This window comes from Anolis sagrei, chromosome Y (genome assembly GCF_037176765.1).
Source record: "Anolis sagrei isolate rAnoSag1 chromosome Y, rAnoSag1.mat, whole genome shotgun sequence".
NCBI lineage: Eukaryota > Metazoa > Chordata > Lepidosauria > Squamata > Dactyloidae > Anolis > Anolis sagrei.
The window spans coordinates 80,421,090-80,439,837 of NC_090035.1; the positions used below are offsets into that span (position 1 = coordinate 80,421,090).

General features: G+C 41.4%; 1 protein-coding gene across 1 annotated transcript in view; it reads right to left on the reverse strand.

Annotated features, from left to right (window-relative positions):
• The window catches only part of LOC132780800 (vasodilator-stimulated phosphoprotein), a 93,311-nt gene that overhangs the window by 29,092 nt on the left and 45,471 nt on the right, over positions 1-18,748 (reverse strand). The window contains exons 2-4 of the mRNA XM_067461586.1: positions 4,739-4,910; positions 2,552-2,720; positions 1,309-1,378 (exon numbers count right to left, since the gene is read on the reverse strand). Of these exons, the coding sequence (XP_067317687.1) occupies positions 1,309-1,378; positions 2,552-2,720; positions 4,739-4,910 (411 nt within the window). The remainder of the gene's footprint in view (positions 1-1,308; positions 1,379-2,551; positions 2,721-4,738; positions 4,911-18,748) is intronic.

Here is an 18,748-nt window from a genome sequence, read left to right on the forward strand (position 1 = left end):
GTCCTTAGTCAAACCACAGCTCACGGGTTTCCACAGCCTTAAGAAATGGCAGTTCAAGTGGGACAAACTGCATTTATTCTCTGGAGTAGATGTGTCCTTAGTAAAACTACAGCTCCCAGGATTCCATAGCCTTGAGCCACAGCAGTCTACAGTGTAGATGCACCCTTACTAAAACTATAACTCTCAAGATTCGATAGTGTTGTATCATGGTAAGTCTACTGAGTAGGTGTACCCTTAGTAAAACTACAGCTCCCAGGTTTCCATAGCCTTAAGCTATGGCAGTTCTCTGGTGTAGATGTGTTCTTAGTAAAACTACAGCTCCAAGGATTCCATAGAATTGGGCCACAGCAGTCTACAGTGTAGATGCACCCTTACTAAAACTATAATTCCCAGGATTTGATAGCATTGTGTCATGGTAGTTTACTGTGTAGATGCACCCCTTGTAAAACTACAGGTCCTAGGATCCTATAACATGGAGCCATGTCAGTTTGAGTGGGCCAAACTGCATTTATTCTCTAGAGTAGGTGTACCCTTACTAAAACTACAGCTCCTAGATTTCCATAGCTTTAAGCCATGGCAATTCTCTGGTGTAGATGTATTTTAAGTAAAACTACAGCTCCCAGGATTCCATAGCTTTAAGCCATGGCAGTTTAAGTGTGCCATACTGCATTTATTATCTTGAGTAGATGTGTCCTTAGTAAAACTACAGCTCCCAGGATCCCATAGCATGGAGCCATGTCAGTTCGAGTGGGCCAAACTGCATTTATTCTCTGGATTAGATGTGTCCTTAGTAAAACTATGGCTCCCAGTATACCATAGCATTGGGCCACAGCAGTCTACAGTGTAGATGCACCCTTACTAAAACTATAGCTCCCAGGATACAATAGCATTGTGTCATAGTAGTCTACAGTGAAGATGCACCCCTTGTAAAACTACGGCCCCCAGGATCCCATAGCATGGAGCAATGGCAGTTCGAGTGGGCCAAACTGCATTTATTCTCTGGAGTAGGTGTGTCCTTAGAAAAACTACAGCTCCCAGGAATTCATAGCATTAAGACATGGGAGTTTGTGGGCCAAACTGCATTTATTCTCCGGAGTAGATGTGTTCTTAGTAAAACTACAGCTCCCAGGAGTCCATAGCATTGGGCCACAGGGGTCTACAGTGTAGATGCCCCTTTACTAAAACTACAATTCCCAGGATTCCACAGCATTGAGCCATGGCAGTTCAAGGGATGCCAAACTGCATTCGTTCTAGGTCACGATAAGGATGATGGAACTGGACAATTGGGCCTAGAGCAGTACCAGGTACCTTTTCTGTTGCTCGGCCATTTCGTCCGCAGTGGGGCCATTCTGGACAGGCCGCGCCGGTGCCGAATTCCCTAAAAAGGGCAAAAGAGACACAAAAAACAGGTTTTTCTGGACACGTTTGCACAAGAACGGAAAGCCTGGTTGGCCCTCCTTTCCTTCCAAAAACAGGCGAAGTCTGTCCATTTCCCCAGAAAGGAATTTGCTTCGGGGCATCAAACCTATGTCCAAAGCATCCATGCCACAATACCCTCACTGATTGACTTTGCAGCTTCATGGGCCACTCAATGCTCTTCAAACTTGCTAATTGCAACATCCACACTTTCTCTTATAACGGGAACTCCAGACAGCAAGCAATCAAGTGCCAGTGAACAGCTCCCAATCAGAGGATGCCTCCAGGCAACAACAGCCATGCTGATACTCTCACTGATTGACTTACTTTACTTACTTTTTTAACTTACGATATTTATCTTTCTCAGCCATACTCCAGATAGCAAGCAATTAAGTGCCAGTGAACGCCTCCCAATCAGAGGATGCCTCCAGGCAACAACAGCCAAGCTACCCCCATGCCGATACCCTCACTGATTGACTTTGCAGCTTCATGGGGCACTCAATGATATTTAGACTTGCTAATTGCAACATCCACACTTTCTTTTATAACAGGGGAACTCCAGACAGCAAGCAATCAAGTGTCAGTGAACACTTCCCAATCAGAGGATGACTCCAGGCAACAACAGCCAAGCTACCTCCATGCTGATAACCTCACTGATTGGCTTTGCAGCTGCAAGGCTGCTCCAAGCTAATCAGACTGGCTAATTGCAACATTCACACTTGTTTCAAACAGACAAGGATTCTTTCTCTCACCCTGGGCATTATTTCACAGGGATATATTCACACTCCATTTGCTTCACTGCCAACAGAACCTCCGAAGATGCCATTAGCCAGAGATGCAGGCAAAACATCAGGAGAGAATGCTACTGGAGCATGGCCATACAGCTCGCAAAACTCACAGCAACCCAATCTACATTTCCATAGAGTTGGAAGGGACCCCCAAAGGCCATCTAGTCCAACACCATTCTGCCAGGGAGAAAGGCACAATCAAAGCCCTCCTGACAGATGGCCATCCTGCCCCTATTCGAAAAGCTTCCAGAGAAAGACACCCCACCAGACTCCCCAAAACAAACCTGTTCCATTTGTTTTCTAGGACTTGGGAGTTGTAGTTTCCCCAAGACTGGAACCTTACTCACCTGAATCCAGCATTTCCAGGGCGTGCATCATCCCTCCGGCAAACTGCCCGGCGTCCTCTTTGCTGCCAAAGTTGAGCCCCCAAACCTGGCGGGCATCGCGCCACTGGTGGAAGTTGGGCGTGGCCTGGTTGTACTTCAACCCTTTGACGATCGGACTGTTGATGACCACCTTTGGGAAGAGAAAGGACGCAAGAGTTAAACTCAGGGTGCGTCTCCACTACAGAATTAAGGCGGTTTGGCACCACTTAAACTGCGGTGGCAAAACGCAATGGAAATCTGGGGTCTGCAGTCCCAAAAGGTCTTGAACCTTCTCTGCAGAAGAGACAGAGAGATACATGGATGGATAGACAGACAGACAGATGCAGTAGACAGATAATGTAGATAGATAGAGTAGATAGATAGATATATAGAGTAGATGATAAGATAGATAGAATAGATAGAGTAGATAAAAAGGAGATAGATACAATACAGACAGACAGACAGACAGATAGATACAGTAGATTGAGTAGATTGAGAAGATTGAGTAGATAGATAGATAGATAGATCAAGTAGATAGGTAGGTAGGTAGATCAAGTAGATAGATACAGTAGATATATTGAGTGGACAGATCGAATAGATAGATAGGTTGGTTGGTAGGTAGGTAGGTAGGTAGATAGAGTAGACAGATTCATTGGATAGGTAGATCAAGTAGAAAGTTACAGTAGGTAGGTAGATAGAATGGCCAGATCGAGTAGATAGATAGAGTAGGTAGGTAGGTAGGTAGGTAGAGTAGATAGATACAGTAAGTAGGTAGATAGATCAAGTAGATAGTTACAGAAGATAGATAGAGTGGCTAGATTGAGTAGACAGATAGACAGACAGAGTAGATAGATACAGTAGGTAGGAAGATAGATCAAGTAGATAGTTACAGTAGATCGATAGAGTGGCTAGACCAAGTAGATAGATAGATAGAGTAAATCGGTAGGTAGGTAGATACAGTAGGTAGGTAGGTAGGTAGGTAGATAGATCAAGTAGATATATACAGAAGATAGAGTGGCCAGATCGAGTAGATAGATAGATAGATAGATAGATAGATAGATAGATATAGAGTAGATATGTAGGTAGAGTAGATACATACAGTAGGTAGGAAGATAGATCAAGTAGATAGTTACAGTAGATAGATAAAGTGGTCAGTTCAAGTAGAAAGATAGATAGATAGATAGATAGATCGATAGAGTAGATCAGTAGGTAGGTAGATACAGTAGGTAGGTAGATCAGGTAGATAGATACAGTAGACAGAGTGCCCAGATTGAGTAGATAGATAGATGGATTGATAGATTGAATAGATAGGTAGGTAGGTAGGTAGAGTAGATAGATACAGTAGGTAGGTAGATTGATCAAGTAGACAGTTACAGTAGATAGACAGAGTGGCCAGATCGAGTAGATAGATAGATAGATCAGCTAGACAGGTAGGTAGATACAGTAGATAGGTAGGTAGATCAAATAGCTAGATACAGTAGATAGAGTAGACAGGTCAAGTAGATAGATAGATAGATAATGTAGGTAGGTAGACACAGTAGGCAGGTAGATAGATCAAGTAGATAGTTACAGTAGATAGATAGAGTGGCCAGATCGACTAGATAGATAGATAGAGTAGATAGTTAGTTAGTTAGTTAGGTAGGTAGGTAGATACAGTAGGCAGGTAGGTAGATCCAGTAGATAGATAAAATGGCCAGATCGAGTAGATAGATAGAGTAGATAGGTAGGTAGGTAGAGTAGATAGATACAGTAGGTAGGTAGATAGATCAAGTAAATAGTTACAGTAGATAGACAGAGTGTCCAGATCGAGTAGATAGATAGACAGACAGATAGATCAACTAGATAGGTAGGTAGATACAGTAGATAGGTAGGTAGGTAGATCAAATAGCTAGATACAGTAGATAGATAGATAGATAGATAGATAGATAGATAGATAGATAGATAGGGTAAGTAGGTAGATATGGTAGGCAGGTAGATAGATCAAGTTGATAGATACAGTAGGTAGAGTAGACAGATCAAGTAGACAGATAGATAGATAGATAGATAGATAGATAGATAGATAGATAGATAGACAGACAGACAGACAGATAGAGTGGATGGATGGATGGATGGATGGATGGAAAGCTGAATGGAAGGCTTGATGGATGGATATATTGGAGGGAGGGCTACCTGTTGGTCTGGCTGCATCTTGCGTCCCACGACCCGGAAAGTGTTGTTGGCCGGACTGTGGTAGATCTGGACGCGGCTAAAGACCTGTGGTCCAGTTCCAGCCGGCACCCACTTCTTGTTGGCGTCATCGTAGAGCATCACCGTGGCCCGAGTCGTGCAAAGGACTGACTCACTAGGAAGCAAAGGAAGGCAGAAAGGGAGACAAAAGGAGGAAAGAGTGAGGCTCAAAACGGACTTTATAAACAGAATAATAATAATGGCACAACCTGGGGATCACAACCAGACACAGTGAAGGCATCTGCCCTTGTGCTTTGACACTGTGATGCTGAGCACGCGTGGCAAGCGTGGAGCACATCCCACCATGTTAAACAGTGGGTGTGGTTCTTAATAGGACATGCCACATTATCACAGGACGTCTACACCCTACACCACTGGAGAAATTACACAGTTTAGCCGGTATTGCACCACCTGACATCCGCCGGGAAGTAGCAACCAATAGTGAAAAGACCTAGGCAGTGGCATCTCCAGCTCATCCCCTGTTTGGGGATCAGACAGCACGTCAATGACTTAAATCAAGAAATAGTTTTCTTAGATCTACAGAGACACTCGCTGGAACACCCCAGCAAGCAAGAGTCCAAAAGTGGCAGGCTCAAACCCAGAACCTCAACCAATGGCTGATACCAAATGAGAGACTCCCCCTGGGAACACAGAAAACTGGGCAACTTGGAAGGCGCTGAACAGACACCACGAGATGCAGAGCCAACCTTAAGAAAGTGGAATCCACGACATGCGAGTGTGGAGAAGAGCAAACCACTGACCACCTGCTGCAATGCACCCTGAGCCCAGCCACATGCACAATGGAGGACCTTCTTGCAGCAACACCAGAGGCACTCCAAGTGGCCAGATACGGGTCAAAGGACATTTAATATAATGCCAAGTTTGCAAACTTTGTGTTTGTTTATTAAAAAAAAATACAACTGTACCCTTGGTTTGCTCCTGATATGATAAAAAATACATAATAGTAAAAAAATAACCTAACAAATAAAAACAAATTATGGTTTAATATCTAAAATTAAGGTAAAACATAACCGATCAAATAAATTACGGTATATCAACATAGGACAAAGCATCAGACAGAAGCATCAATTTGCTAAAACTACAACTCCCAGGACTCCATAGCATTGAGTTACGGAAATTCAAGCGGTGCCCAACTGGATTCATGTTATAGTATCGAAGCACCATTAACCTCTACTCATGTCATAACAACTTGCAACAACGTTTTGGTGTTGTGTTATTATTATTTCTATGTATCTTGTAATTAATTGCGTTGCTGGCATTGCACGCTACGTTGTGGAACTTGATGAAACTTTGTAGCTTCTTTGCAGGAAGAAAACAAAACGTTGTTAGTCAATTGCAAAGATGCAAATAATAATAATAATAACATATTGTCAAAGGCTTTCATGGCCAAAATCACTGGGTTGTTGTAGGTTTTTTCGGGCTATATGGCCATATTCTAGAGGCATTCTCTCCTGACATTTCGCCTGCATCTATGGCTCTGAGGATGCTTGCCATAGATGCAGGCTAAACGTCAGAAGAGAATGCCTCTAGAACATGGCCATATAGCCCGAAAAAACCTACAACAACCATAATAATAATAACCCGTCTAGCCAAATTCAACTTACTAGAATTACTAGTATGGGAAAATATTATGACGTCATTAGATTTCCTATTGCTCCAAAAGTCTGTAACAAGTTTTTTCTAGTTTTTCGCAAAGTCTTCAATGCTACGGAATCCTGGGAGTTGTAGTTTTACAAAGTAATTAGCCTTGGCTGGAGTCCCACCAAACTACAACTCCCAGGATTCCATAGCATTGAGCCAGGGCTATTCAAGTGGGTCAAACTGCATTAATTCTATAGCGTAGATGCATCCTTAGTGAAACTACAACTTCCAAGATTCCATCGCATCGAGCCATAGCGATCAAAGTGCAGTCAAACTACATTCCTTCTACAGCACAGATATGGCCTTAGTGAAACCACAGCTCCCATAATTCCATAGCATTGAGCCACAACAGTTCAAGTGGGCCGAACCGCTTTCATTCTATAGCGTATATGTGTCCTTAGTGAATCTACAACTCCCAGGACTCAAACACATTTTGGCCATGGCTGCTCAAGTGAGTCATGTGTCGTTAGTAAAACTTCAATGCCCATAATTCCATAACATTGGGCCACACCAGTTTAAGTGGGCCAAACTGCATCATTCTACAGCATAGAAATGTCCTTAGTGAAACTACAACTCCCAGGATTCAATCGCATTGAGCCATGGCTGTTCAAGTGGGCTAAACTGCATTCATTCTACAGCATAGATGTGTCCTTAGTGAAACTACAACTCCCAGGATTCAATCGGATTGAGCCATGGCTGTTCAAGTGGGTCAAACTGCATTCATTCTGTAGACGCGTCCTTAGTAACACTACAAATTCCAGGATTCCATGGTATCTAGTCACAGCCGTCAAAGTGCAATCAAGCTACATCCCTTCTACACCACAGATGTGTCCTTTGTAAACTACAAGTCCCAGAATCCCATCACATTGTGTCATAGCAGTTCGAGTGGGCCAAACTGCATTTGTTATATAGCATCAATGTGCCTTTAGCGAAACTACAAATCCCAGGATTCCATAGCACTGGGCCACGGCAGGTTGAGTGGGCCAAACTGCATTTATTCTCTAGAGTAAATGTGTCCTTAGTAAAACTTTAACTCCCAGGATTCCAAAGCATTGAGCCATAGTATTCAATGTTCAAGCTACACTCCTTCTATGTCATAGATATGGCCTTAGTGAACTACAAGTCCCAGGATGCCATCACATTGAGTCATAACAGTTCAAGTAGGCCAAACTGCATTTGTTATATAGCATCGATGTGCCTTTAGTGAAACTACAAATCCCAGGATTCCATAGCACTGAGCCATGACTCTTCAAGCGAGCCAAAGTGTCGACACATCCTTGGTAAAACTGCATCTCCCAGGATTCCATCGCATTGAACCATGGCAGTTCGAGTGCATCAAACTGCATTCATTCTATAGCATAGGTGCATCCTTAGTAAAACTACAACTCCCGGGATTGTATTGCATTGAGCTGTGGTGCCATGAACGCATTCCTTCTGCATTTATTCACAGCCAAAGCTTTGAGACTCCGGTCGCATGGAAAGCACAAGCCTGCCTGGCCTGACGCAGGAATTGCATCTGGCTGGGAAGTCTGCAAAGCATCAAGTCACCCGAGGCCCAAAGCGCAGCTCGAGAGAGAAATGCGTTTTGGCAGAAGCGAGAGCAGAGGATTTTCCCAGCCGTCTGCTCACATTGCCCAGAAGCCTTTTACGGATCGCGGCAGACAGGTAACAGGAGAGGAAATGTCTGCTTGGGTGCATCTACACTGCAGGATTAATGCAGCCTGGCACTGCGTTTAACTGCCACGGCTCAATGCAATGCAATGCTGGGAGTTTGCGGTTTGCACAGAGAGACCTTGTAAAACTACAATTCCCAAGATTCAGTTTGCACAGAGAGACCTTGTAAAACTACAACTCTCAGAATTCAGTTTGCACAGAGAGACCTTGTAAAACTACAATTCCCAGGATTCAGTTTGCACAGACAGGCCTTGAAAACTACAATCCCCAGGAATCAGTTTGCACAGAGATCTTGTAAAACTACAATTCCCAGGAATCAGTTTGCACAGTGATCTTGTAAAACTACAATTTCCAGGATTCGGTTGCACAGAGAGACCTTGTAAAACTACAATTCCCAGGATTCAGTTTGTACAGAGATCTTGCATCTAGCTGTGCTAAAGTGCATCCATCCTAAATGCAAACTACAATTCCCAGGATTCAGTTTGCACAGAGAGACTTTGTAAAACTACAATTCCCAGGATTCAATTTGCACAGAGACCTTGTAAAACTACAATTTCCAGGATTCGGTTGCACAGAGAGACCTTGTAAAACTACAATTCCCAGGATTCAGTTTGTACAGAGACCTTGCATCTAGCCGTGCTAAAGTGCATCCATCCTAAATGCAAACTACAATTCCCAGGATTCGGTTTGCACAGAGAGATCTTGTAAAACAATTCCCAGGATTCGGTTTGCACAGAGAGACCTTGTAAAACTACAATTCCCGGGATTCGGTTTGCACAGAGACCTTGTAAAACTACAATTCCCAGGATTCAATTTGCATCTAGCCATGCTAAAGTGCATCAATCCTAAATGCAAACTGCCCAAACCATCCCTTCTCTATAAGGAACAGCGGCCTTGCAAATAATTCCCACCAGGAAACTTTACCCAGCTTGGCAAAACTATGTTTTCCAAAGAATGCCTTCATCTATGGAACACAAAGAAGCCAGTGTTGCAGTTGGACTTTGATCGGAAAACATGAAACTTTCCTTTGTTTGCAAAGAGAACCTCCCTGGTCAACCTCGAAACCATCAGTCCTGCCTCGCAGGAATGTTGTGCAGATACAATCCCAAGGGGAGCTTCCATTATTATTGTTGTGGTTGTTGTTGTTGTTGTATTTCCAATTTGTTAGGCTAAGGAAACACATTGAATATACTGCGTTGTCGAAGGCTTCCATGGCCGGAATCACCGGGTTGCTTGCTGTGAGTTTTCCGGGCTGTCTGGCCATGTTCCAGAAGCATTCTCTCCTGACGTTTCGCCCACATCTGTGGCTGCAATCCTCAGAGGTTTGCTCAGAGGTCTGTGGGAATGAGGCAAGTGGAATAATGTCCAGGGTGGGAGCAAAAGGCAAGCGTGAATGATGCAATTAGCAAGCTTGATTATTGTTGTTGTTGTTGTTGTTGACACAAAAGCACAGTATGTCACAGTAAATGAGATCTATATGCTGGATTCAGTATCACAAAATCACAAGTCGAACACATCCCAAGCATCTAGGACTGTATGTTGTTGCTGTTGATGTTGTTATTGACACAAAAGCACAGTATGTCACAGCAAACGAGATCTATATGATGGATTTCGTATCACAAAATCACAAGTCGAACACTTCCCAAGCGTCTAGGACTCGAAAGTAGTATGTCACAGCAAATGAGATCTTTATTATTATTATTATTATTATTATTATTATTATTATTATTTCAGGCTTTTATATCCCGTCCTATCTCAACTTCCGCAGGGGGACTTAGGACGGGTAACAAATCGGCAATTGAGTGGCATTGAGGGCGCCTCCAGACAACAACAGCCAGGCTACCTCTCTGCAGATACCCTCACTGATTGACTTCGCAGCTGCAAGGCTACTCAGTGCTATTCAAGCTTGTCAGTTCAAGCCGTCTTGAGTCCCCCTTGGGGTGTAAATATGGTAAATAATAAACAAATAATTGCATCATTTACACTCGCTCCAAACACAGAAGGGTTCTTTCTCCCACCCTGGACATCATCTCACAGAGGGTGCCTCCAGGCAACAATGGTCAGGCTACTTCTATACAGATACCTTCTCTGATTGACTTTGCAGCTGCAAGGCTACTCAGTGCTATTCAAGCTTTCCAGTTCAAGCCATCTTGAGTCCCCCTTGGGGTATAAATAGGGCAAATAATAAATAAATAATACACATTCACCACTCATTTCAAACACACAAGGGTTCTTTCTCCCACCCTGGACAGCATTCCACAGAGGGTGCCTCCAGGCAACAATGGTCAGGCTACTTCTATGCAGATACCCTCACTGATTGACTCTCGAGAGAAGGTGCCTCCAGGCAACAATGGTCAGGCTACTTCTATGCAGATACCCTCACTGATTGACCCCCGACAGAAGGTGCCTCCAGGCAACAATGGTCAGGCTACTTCTATGCAGATACCCTCACTGATTGACTCTCGACAGAAGGTGCCTCCAGGCAACAATGGTCAGGCTACTTCTATGCAGATACCCTTACTGATTGACTTTCCACAGAAGGTGCCTCCAGGCAACGATGGTCAGGCTACTTGAATGCAGATACCCTCACTGATTGACTTTCCACAGAAGGTGCCTCCAGGCAACACTGGTCAGACTACTTGTATGCAGATACCCTCACTGATTAACTTTGCAGCTTCCTGCCTACTCAGTGCTATTCAAGCTTGCTAATTGCAACATCCACACCTGCCTCCAACAGACAAGAGTTCTTTCTCCCACCCTGGATGTCATTCCACAGATATATAAACCCTATTTTCCTAGTTTCCAAGAAACTTCACAACCTCTAAGGATGCCTTCCATAGATGGGGGCAAAATGTCAGAGGAGAATGCTTCTGGAACATGGCCAAGCAGCCTGGGAAACTCACAGCAACCCACTGACTATATTGACATCGAAATGGGTGCTAAATTCAAACGGGTCCAGAAGTAACTGGGCATGCTAATGTGCATAGAGGAGGACTCTGTTGCGATGCAAAACAGGTTTCTACCTGTTACCTGAACCAGGTAGGCAACCAGGAAATTCAAATCCAAGCCATGCAAATTTAAGGGAAAAGAGGAGCATTTGCATGTCCTCAGAATTTGTTTGGGGGTCATAGATGCTCCATTCGAAACGTGTTCAGGGGAAAAGGAAGAAACATGCCTCCATCCTGGCCTACAATGCTTTGAGGACTAGAAGCTTGATTTAAAGTCGTTGTTGTGTGGCGTTGAATTATTTCGGATCCTAAAGCAACTCCGCTGCCTTTGCCGCCCTCTGAGGCTGAGAGAGTGTGACTTGCTCTAGGCCACCAAAGGGATTTCCATGACCGAAGGCAGAATTCAAGCTCAAGTCTCCACAAAGGGTGTGTCTACACTGTAGAATTAATGCAGTTTGGACACCACTGAATTGCCCTGGCTCCATGCTATGGAATCCTGGGAGTTGCAGTTTCACTAAGGACTCATCTACGCTAGAGAACGAATGTGGTTTGACTCACTTGAACTGCAATGGCACTATGTTATGGAGTCCTAGGAGTTATAGTTTCGCTAAGGACACATTTATGTTATAGAATGAATGCAGTTTGACTCACTTGAACTGCACTGGCACCATGTTGTGGAGTCCTGGGAGTTGTAGTTTCACTAAGGACTCATCTATGCTATAGAATCAACGCAGTTTGACCCACTTTAACTGCAGTGGCTAAATGGTATGGAATCCTGGGAGTTGTAGTTTAGCTAAGGACTCATCTATGCTATAGAATGAATGCAGCTTGCCTCCACTTGAGCTGCCACGGCGTTTAGGAGTTATAGTTTTGCTAAGGACTCATCTACGCTATAATATGAATGCAGTTTGCCTCCACTTTAACTGCAATGGAATCGTATGGAATCCTGGGAGTTGTAGTTTCACTAAGGACTCATCTACACTATAATATGAATGCAGTTTGCCTCCACTTGAACTGCCATGGCTCCATGCTATGGAGTCGTGGGAGTTGTAGTTTCATGAAGGACTCATCTACACTATAGACTGAATGAAGTTTGACCTGCTTGAATATCCATGGCTTAATGCTATGGAATCCTGGGAGCTGTAGTTTCACTAAGGACTAGGAGTTATAGTTTCACTAAGGACTAATCTACGCTATAATATAAATACAGTTTGCCTCCACTGCCATGGCTTAATGCTATGGAATCATGGGAGTTGTAGTTTCACTAAGGACTCATCTAGGAGTTATAGTTTCGCTAAGGACTCATCTATGCTATAATATAAATACAGTTTGTCTCCACTTGAACTGCCATGGCTTAATGCTATGGAGTCCTGGGAGTTGTAGTTTCACTAAGGACTCATCTATGCTACAACATGAATGCAGTTTGCCTCCACTTGAACTGCCATGGCTTAATGCTATGGAGTCCTGGGAGTTGTAGTTTCACTAAGGACTCATCTATACTATAATATGAATACAGTTTGCCTCCACTTGAACTGCCATGGCTTAATGCTATGGAGCCCTGGGAGTTGTAGTTTCACTAAGGACTCATCTATACTATAATATGAATACAGTTTGCCTCTACTAGAACTGCCATGGCTTAGTGCTATGGAGTCCTGGGAGTTGTAGTTTGACAAGTCCGTTCAACTTTCCTTCCAAAGAGTGGCAAACTACAACTCCCAGGACCCCATAGCACGGAGCCTTGGCGGTTCAGCTTCCTTCATCCTACACAGTGTATTCCCATATGAATTTCCTACTTCATAAATAAATACTAAGAGTTTTATTTCCTTTTAAGCTTTCCCGGTGCCTTCTTCTCCACACCAGGAGTGTTCGAAGGGCTCCAGAAACCGGAAAAACAGGAAATGGCACAACGGTTGGACAGAGCGGCACTCCCAAGCGGGAGTGTGTACCAACATGTACGGCTTGGAGATATAAGATACTATACTGATGGGATGGGATGGAAGGAGAAGGCAAAGGAGCCTTGAATACTGACAGCCAATTGAGATTATCCAGTGGCTGGATGGCCATCTGTTGGGAGGGTTTGGACAGTGCCTTCCTTTACAGCAGAAGGGGGTTGGACTGGATGACCTTTGGGACTCCGTTCCGTCTAGGATTCTATGGAAGCCTTGAAACAGAGGCTGGGTGGCCATCTGTCAGGAGAGATCGGATGGTGCCTTCCTTTATGTCAGAAGGGGGTTGGACTGGATGGCCTTTGGGACTCCGTTCCGTCTAGGATTCTATGGAAGCCTTGAAACAGAGGCTGGGTGGCCATCTGTCAGGAGAGATCGGATGGTGCCTTCCTTTATGTCAGAAGGGGGTTGGACTGGGTGGCCTTTGGGGCTCCCTTCCAACTAGGATTTTATGGAAGCCTTTAAACAGAGGCTGGATGGCCATCTGTAAGGAGAGATTGGGTGGTGCCTTCCTTATGGCAGAAAGGGCTGGACTCCATGGCCTTTAGAGACCACAAATTTAGGATTCTGTCTATCTATTGTTCAATTAATCAATCATACCTACCTACCTACCCATCCATCCTACCCATCCATCCATCCTACCCATCTACCTACCTACCTTCCTACCCATCCATCCTATCTACCTACCTACCCATCTACCTACCTATACATCCTACCCATCCATCCTACCTACCCATCTACCTACCTACCCATCTACCTACCTACCCATCCATTCTACCTACCCATCTACCTACCTACCCATCTACCTACCTACCCATCCATCCTACCTACCCATCTACCTACCTACCCATCTACCTACCTACCTACCCATTCATCCTACCCATCTACCTACCTACCCATCCACCCATCCTACCCATCTACCTACCTACCCATCCATCCTACCTACCTATCTACCTACCCATCTACCTACCTACCCATCCATCCTACCCATCTACCTACCTACCCATCCTACCCATCTACCTACCTACTCATCTATCTACCTACCCATCCATCCTACCTACCCAACTACATATCTATTGAACCATCTATCCATCTCTCTCTCTCAATCCTATGTATGGTTGGATTGGATGGCCTTTAGAGATCCCTTCCAAATCTAGGATTCTATCTATCTGTCCATCCGTCCGTCCGCCCGCCCATCCATCCATCTATTTCACAATCCTATGTATGGTTGGACTGGGTGGCCTTTAGAGATCCCTTTCAAATGTAGGATTCTATCTATCTATCCATCCATCCACCCAACCTACCTACCCATCTACCCATCCTATACATCCATCCATCCTACCCATCTATCTACCTACCCATCCATCCTACCCATCTACCTACCTACCTCCCCATCCATCCATCCTACCCATCTACCTACCTACCTCCCCATCCATCCATCCATCCATCCATCCATCCTATCCATCCATCCTACCCATCTACCTACCTATCTATTGAACCATCTATCCATCTCTCTCTCTCAACCATATGTATGGTTGGATTGGATGGCCTTTAGAGATACCTTCTAACTCTAGGATTCTATCTGTCTGTCCATCCATCCATCTATCTATTTCTCAATCATATGTATGGTTGGACTGGATGGCCTTTAGAGATCCCTTCCAAATCTAGGATTCTATCTACGTATCTATCTAACTTACCTACCTATTGAACCATCTATCCATCTCTCTCTCAACCATATGCATGGTTGGACTGGATGGCCTTTAGAGATCCCATCCAAATCTAGGATTCTGTCTATCCATCCATCTACTTCTCAATCATATATACAACTGAATGTCCATCTGTTGGAAGGGTTTGGATGGTGTCTTCCTTTATGACTGGATAGTCTTTGGGTGCTCTTTCTAACTCTAGAGAACAATGGAAGTCTTTAAACAGAGACTAGATGGCCATCTGTCAAGAGGGTTTGGGTGGTGTCTTCTTTTGGGGCAGAAGAGGGTTGGACTGGATGGCCTTTGGAGTTCCCTTCCAACTCTAGGATTCTATGAAAGCCTTTAAAGGAGGCACAGGCCAGCTTGGGCCCTCCAGGTGTTTTGGACTCCAACTCCCACCATTCCTAACAACCTACCGGCTGTTAGGAATGGTGGGAGTTGGAGTCCAAAACACCTGGAGGGCCCAAGCTGGCCTGTGACTGGTTTAAACAGAGACTGGATGGCTCTGCAAGGGTGAAGCGGAAACGTCATCCGCTCCCTGAAGCCAAACAAGGAGCGTGTCTGCCTGGGAGGCTGCTTCGGGCAGGTTAGGGCACAGGCGGGCACGGCTGCCAACGTCTGCCTTGGAAGATGCATCCAAATTTGGGAGAGGAGGAAGCAGAGGAGGGCAGAGCCAACAAAGCCATGCAGGGCAGACAAAAGGAATACCAGTTTACAGCCGTTTCATTCCCCCCAGGCAGGAAAAAACGAACGGAAAAAAGCATTAGTCATATACTTTAGAATGATGGACACTTTAGAGGAGGAGGCCCTTATTTGGACTCCAAATCCCATCGTCTTTCGTATTATCTACATTGTCGAACGAATGCAGTTTGCAACCACTTTAAATGCCATGGCTCGAAGCTATGCAATATTGGGAATTGTAGTTTGGTGAGGGATAAATAAATATAAATATATTTTAATATTTATTATTATTATTATTCCGATGCAAAAACACAGTATGTCACAGCAAATGAGATATATATGCTGGATTATTATTATTATTGTTATTATTATTATTATTGGAGCCCGAGATGCTGAACTTGCAGATTATTATTATTATTATTATTATTATTATTTTACTGATGCAAAAACACAGTATGTCACAGCAAATGAGATCTATATGCTGGATTATTATTATTACTATTATTATTATTTTACTGATGCAAAAACACAGTATGTCACAGCCAATGAGATCTATATACTGGATTATTATTATTACTATTATTATTATTTTACTGATGCAAAAACACAGTATGTCACAGCAAATGAGATCTATATACTGGATTATTATTATTACTATTATTATTATTTTACTGATGCAAAAACACAGTATGTCACAGCCAATGAGATCTATATGCTGGATTATTATTATTACTATTATTATTATTTTACTGATGCAAAAACACAGTATGTCACAGCCAATGAGATCTATATACTGGATTATTATTATTACTATTATTATTATTTTACTGATGCAAAAACACAGTATGTCACAGCCAATGAGATCTATATACTGGATTATTATTATTACTATTATTATTATTTTACTGATGCAAAAACACAGTATGTCACAGCCAATGAGATCTATATGCTGGATTATTATTATTACTATTATTATTATTTTACTGATGCAAAAACACAGTATGTCACAGCCAATGAGATCTATATACTGGATTATTATTATTACTATTATTATTATTTTACTGATGCAAAAACACAGTATGTCACAGCCAATGAGATCTATATACTGGATTATTATTATTACTATTATTATTATTTTACTGATGCAAAAACACAGTATGTCACAGCAAATGAGATCTATATACTGGATTATTATTATTACTATTATTATTATTTTACTGATGCAAAAACACAGTATGTCACAGCCAATGAGATCTATATGCTGGATTATTATTATTACTATTATTATTATTTTACTGATGCAAAAACACAGTATGTCACAGCCAATGAGATCTATATGCTGGATTATTATTATTACTATTATTATTATTTTACTGATGCAAAAACACAGTATGTCACAGCAAATGAGATCTATATACTGGATTATTATTATTACTATTATTATTATTTTACTGATGCAAAAACACAGTATGTCACAGCCAATGAGATCTATATGCTGGATTATTATTATTACTATTATTATTATTTTACTGATGCAAAAACACAGTATGTCACAGCCAATGAGATCTATATACTGGATTATTATTATTACTATTATTATTATTTTACTGATGCAAAAACACAGTATGTCACAGCCAATGAGATCTATATACTGGATTATTATTATTACTATTATTATTATTTTACTGATGCAAAAACACAGTATGTCACAGCCAATGAGATCTATATGCTGGATTATTATTATTACTATTATTATTATTTTACTGATGCAAAAACACAGTATGTCACAGCCAATGAGATCTATATACTGGATTATTATTATTACTATTATTATTATTTTACTGATGCAAAAACACAGTATGTCACAGCCAATGAGATCTATATACTGGATTATTATTATTACTATTATTATTATTTTACTGATGCAAAAACACAGTATGTCACAGCAAATGAGATCTATATACTGGATTATTATTATTACTATTATTATTATTTTACTGATGCAAAAACACAGTATGTCACAGCCAATGAGATCTATATGCTGGATTATTATTATTACTATTATTATTATTTTACTGATGCAAAAACACAGTATGTCACAGCCAATGAGATCTATATACTGGATTATTATTATTACTATTATTATTATTTTACTGATGCAAAAACACAGTATGTCACAGCCAATGAGATCTATATACTGGATTATTATTATTACTATTATTATTATTTTACTGATGCAAAAACACAGTATGTCACAGCCAATGAGATCTATATGCTGGATTATTATTATTACTATTATTATTATTTTACTGATGCAAAAACACAGTATGTCACAGCCAATGAGATCTATATACTGGATTATTATTATTACTATTATTATTATTTTACTGATGCAAAAACACAGTATGTCACAGCAAATGAGATCTATATACTGGATTATTATTATTACTATTATTATTATTTTACTGATGCAAAAACACAGTATGTCACAGCAAATGAGATATATATGCTGGATTATTATTATTATTGTTATTATTATTATTATTGGAGCCCGAGATGCTGAACTTGCAGATTATTATTATTATTATTATTATTATTATTATTATTTTACTGATGCAAAAACACAGTATGTCACAGCAAATGAGATCTATATGCTGGATTATTATTATTATTATTATACTGATGCAAAAACACAGTATGTCACAGCCAATGAGATCTATATGCTGGATTATTATTATTACTATTATTATTATTATTTTACTGATGCAAAAACACAGTATGTCACAGCCAATGAGATCTATATACTGGATTATTATTATTACTATTATTATTATTTTACTGATGCAAAAACACAGTATGTCACAGCCAATGAGATCTATATGCTGGATTATTATTATTACTATTATTATTATTTTACTGATGCAAAAACACAGTATGTCACAGCCAATGAGATCTATATGCTGGATTATTATTATTACTATTATTATTATTTTACTGATGCAAAAACACAGTATGTCACAGCCAATGAGATCTATATACTGGATTATTATTATTACTATTATTATTATTTTACTGATGCAAAAACACAGTATGTCACAGCCAATGAGATCTATATGCTGGATTATTATTATTACTATTATTATTATTTTACTGATGCAAAAACACAGTATGTCACAGCCAATGAGATCTATATACTGGATTATTATTATTACTATTATTATTATTTTACTGATGCAAAAACACAGTATGTCACAGCCAATGAGATCTATATGCTGGATTATTATTATTACTATTATTATTATTTTACTGATGCAAAAACACAGTATGTCACAGCCA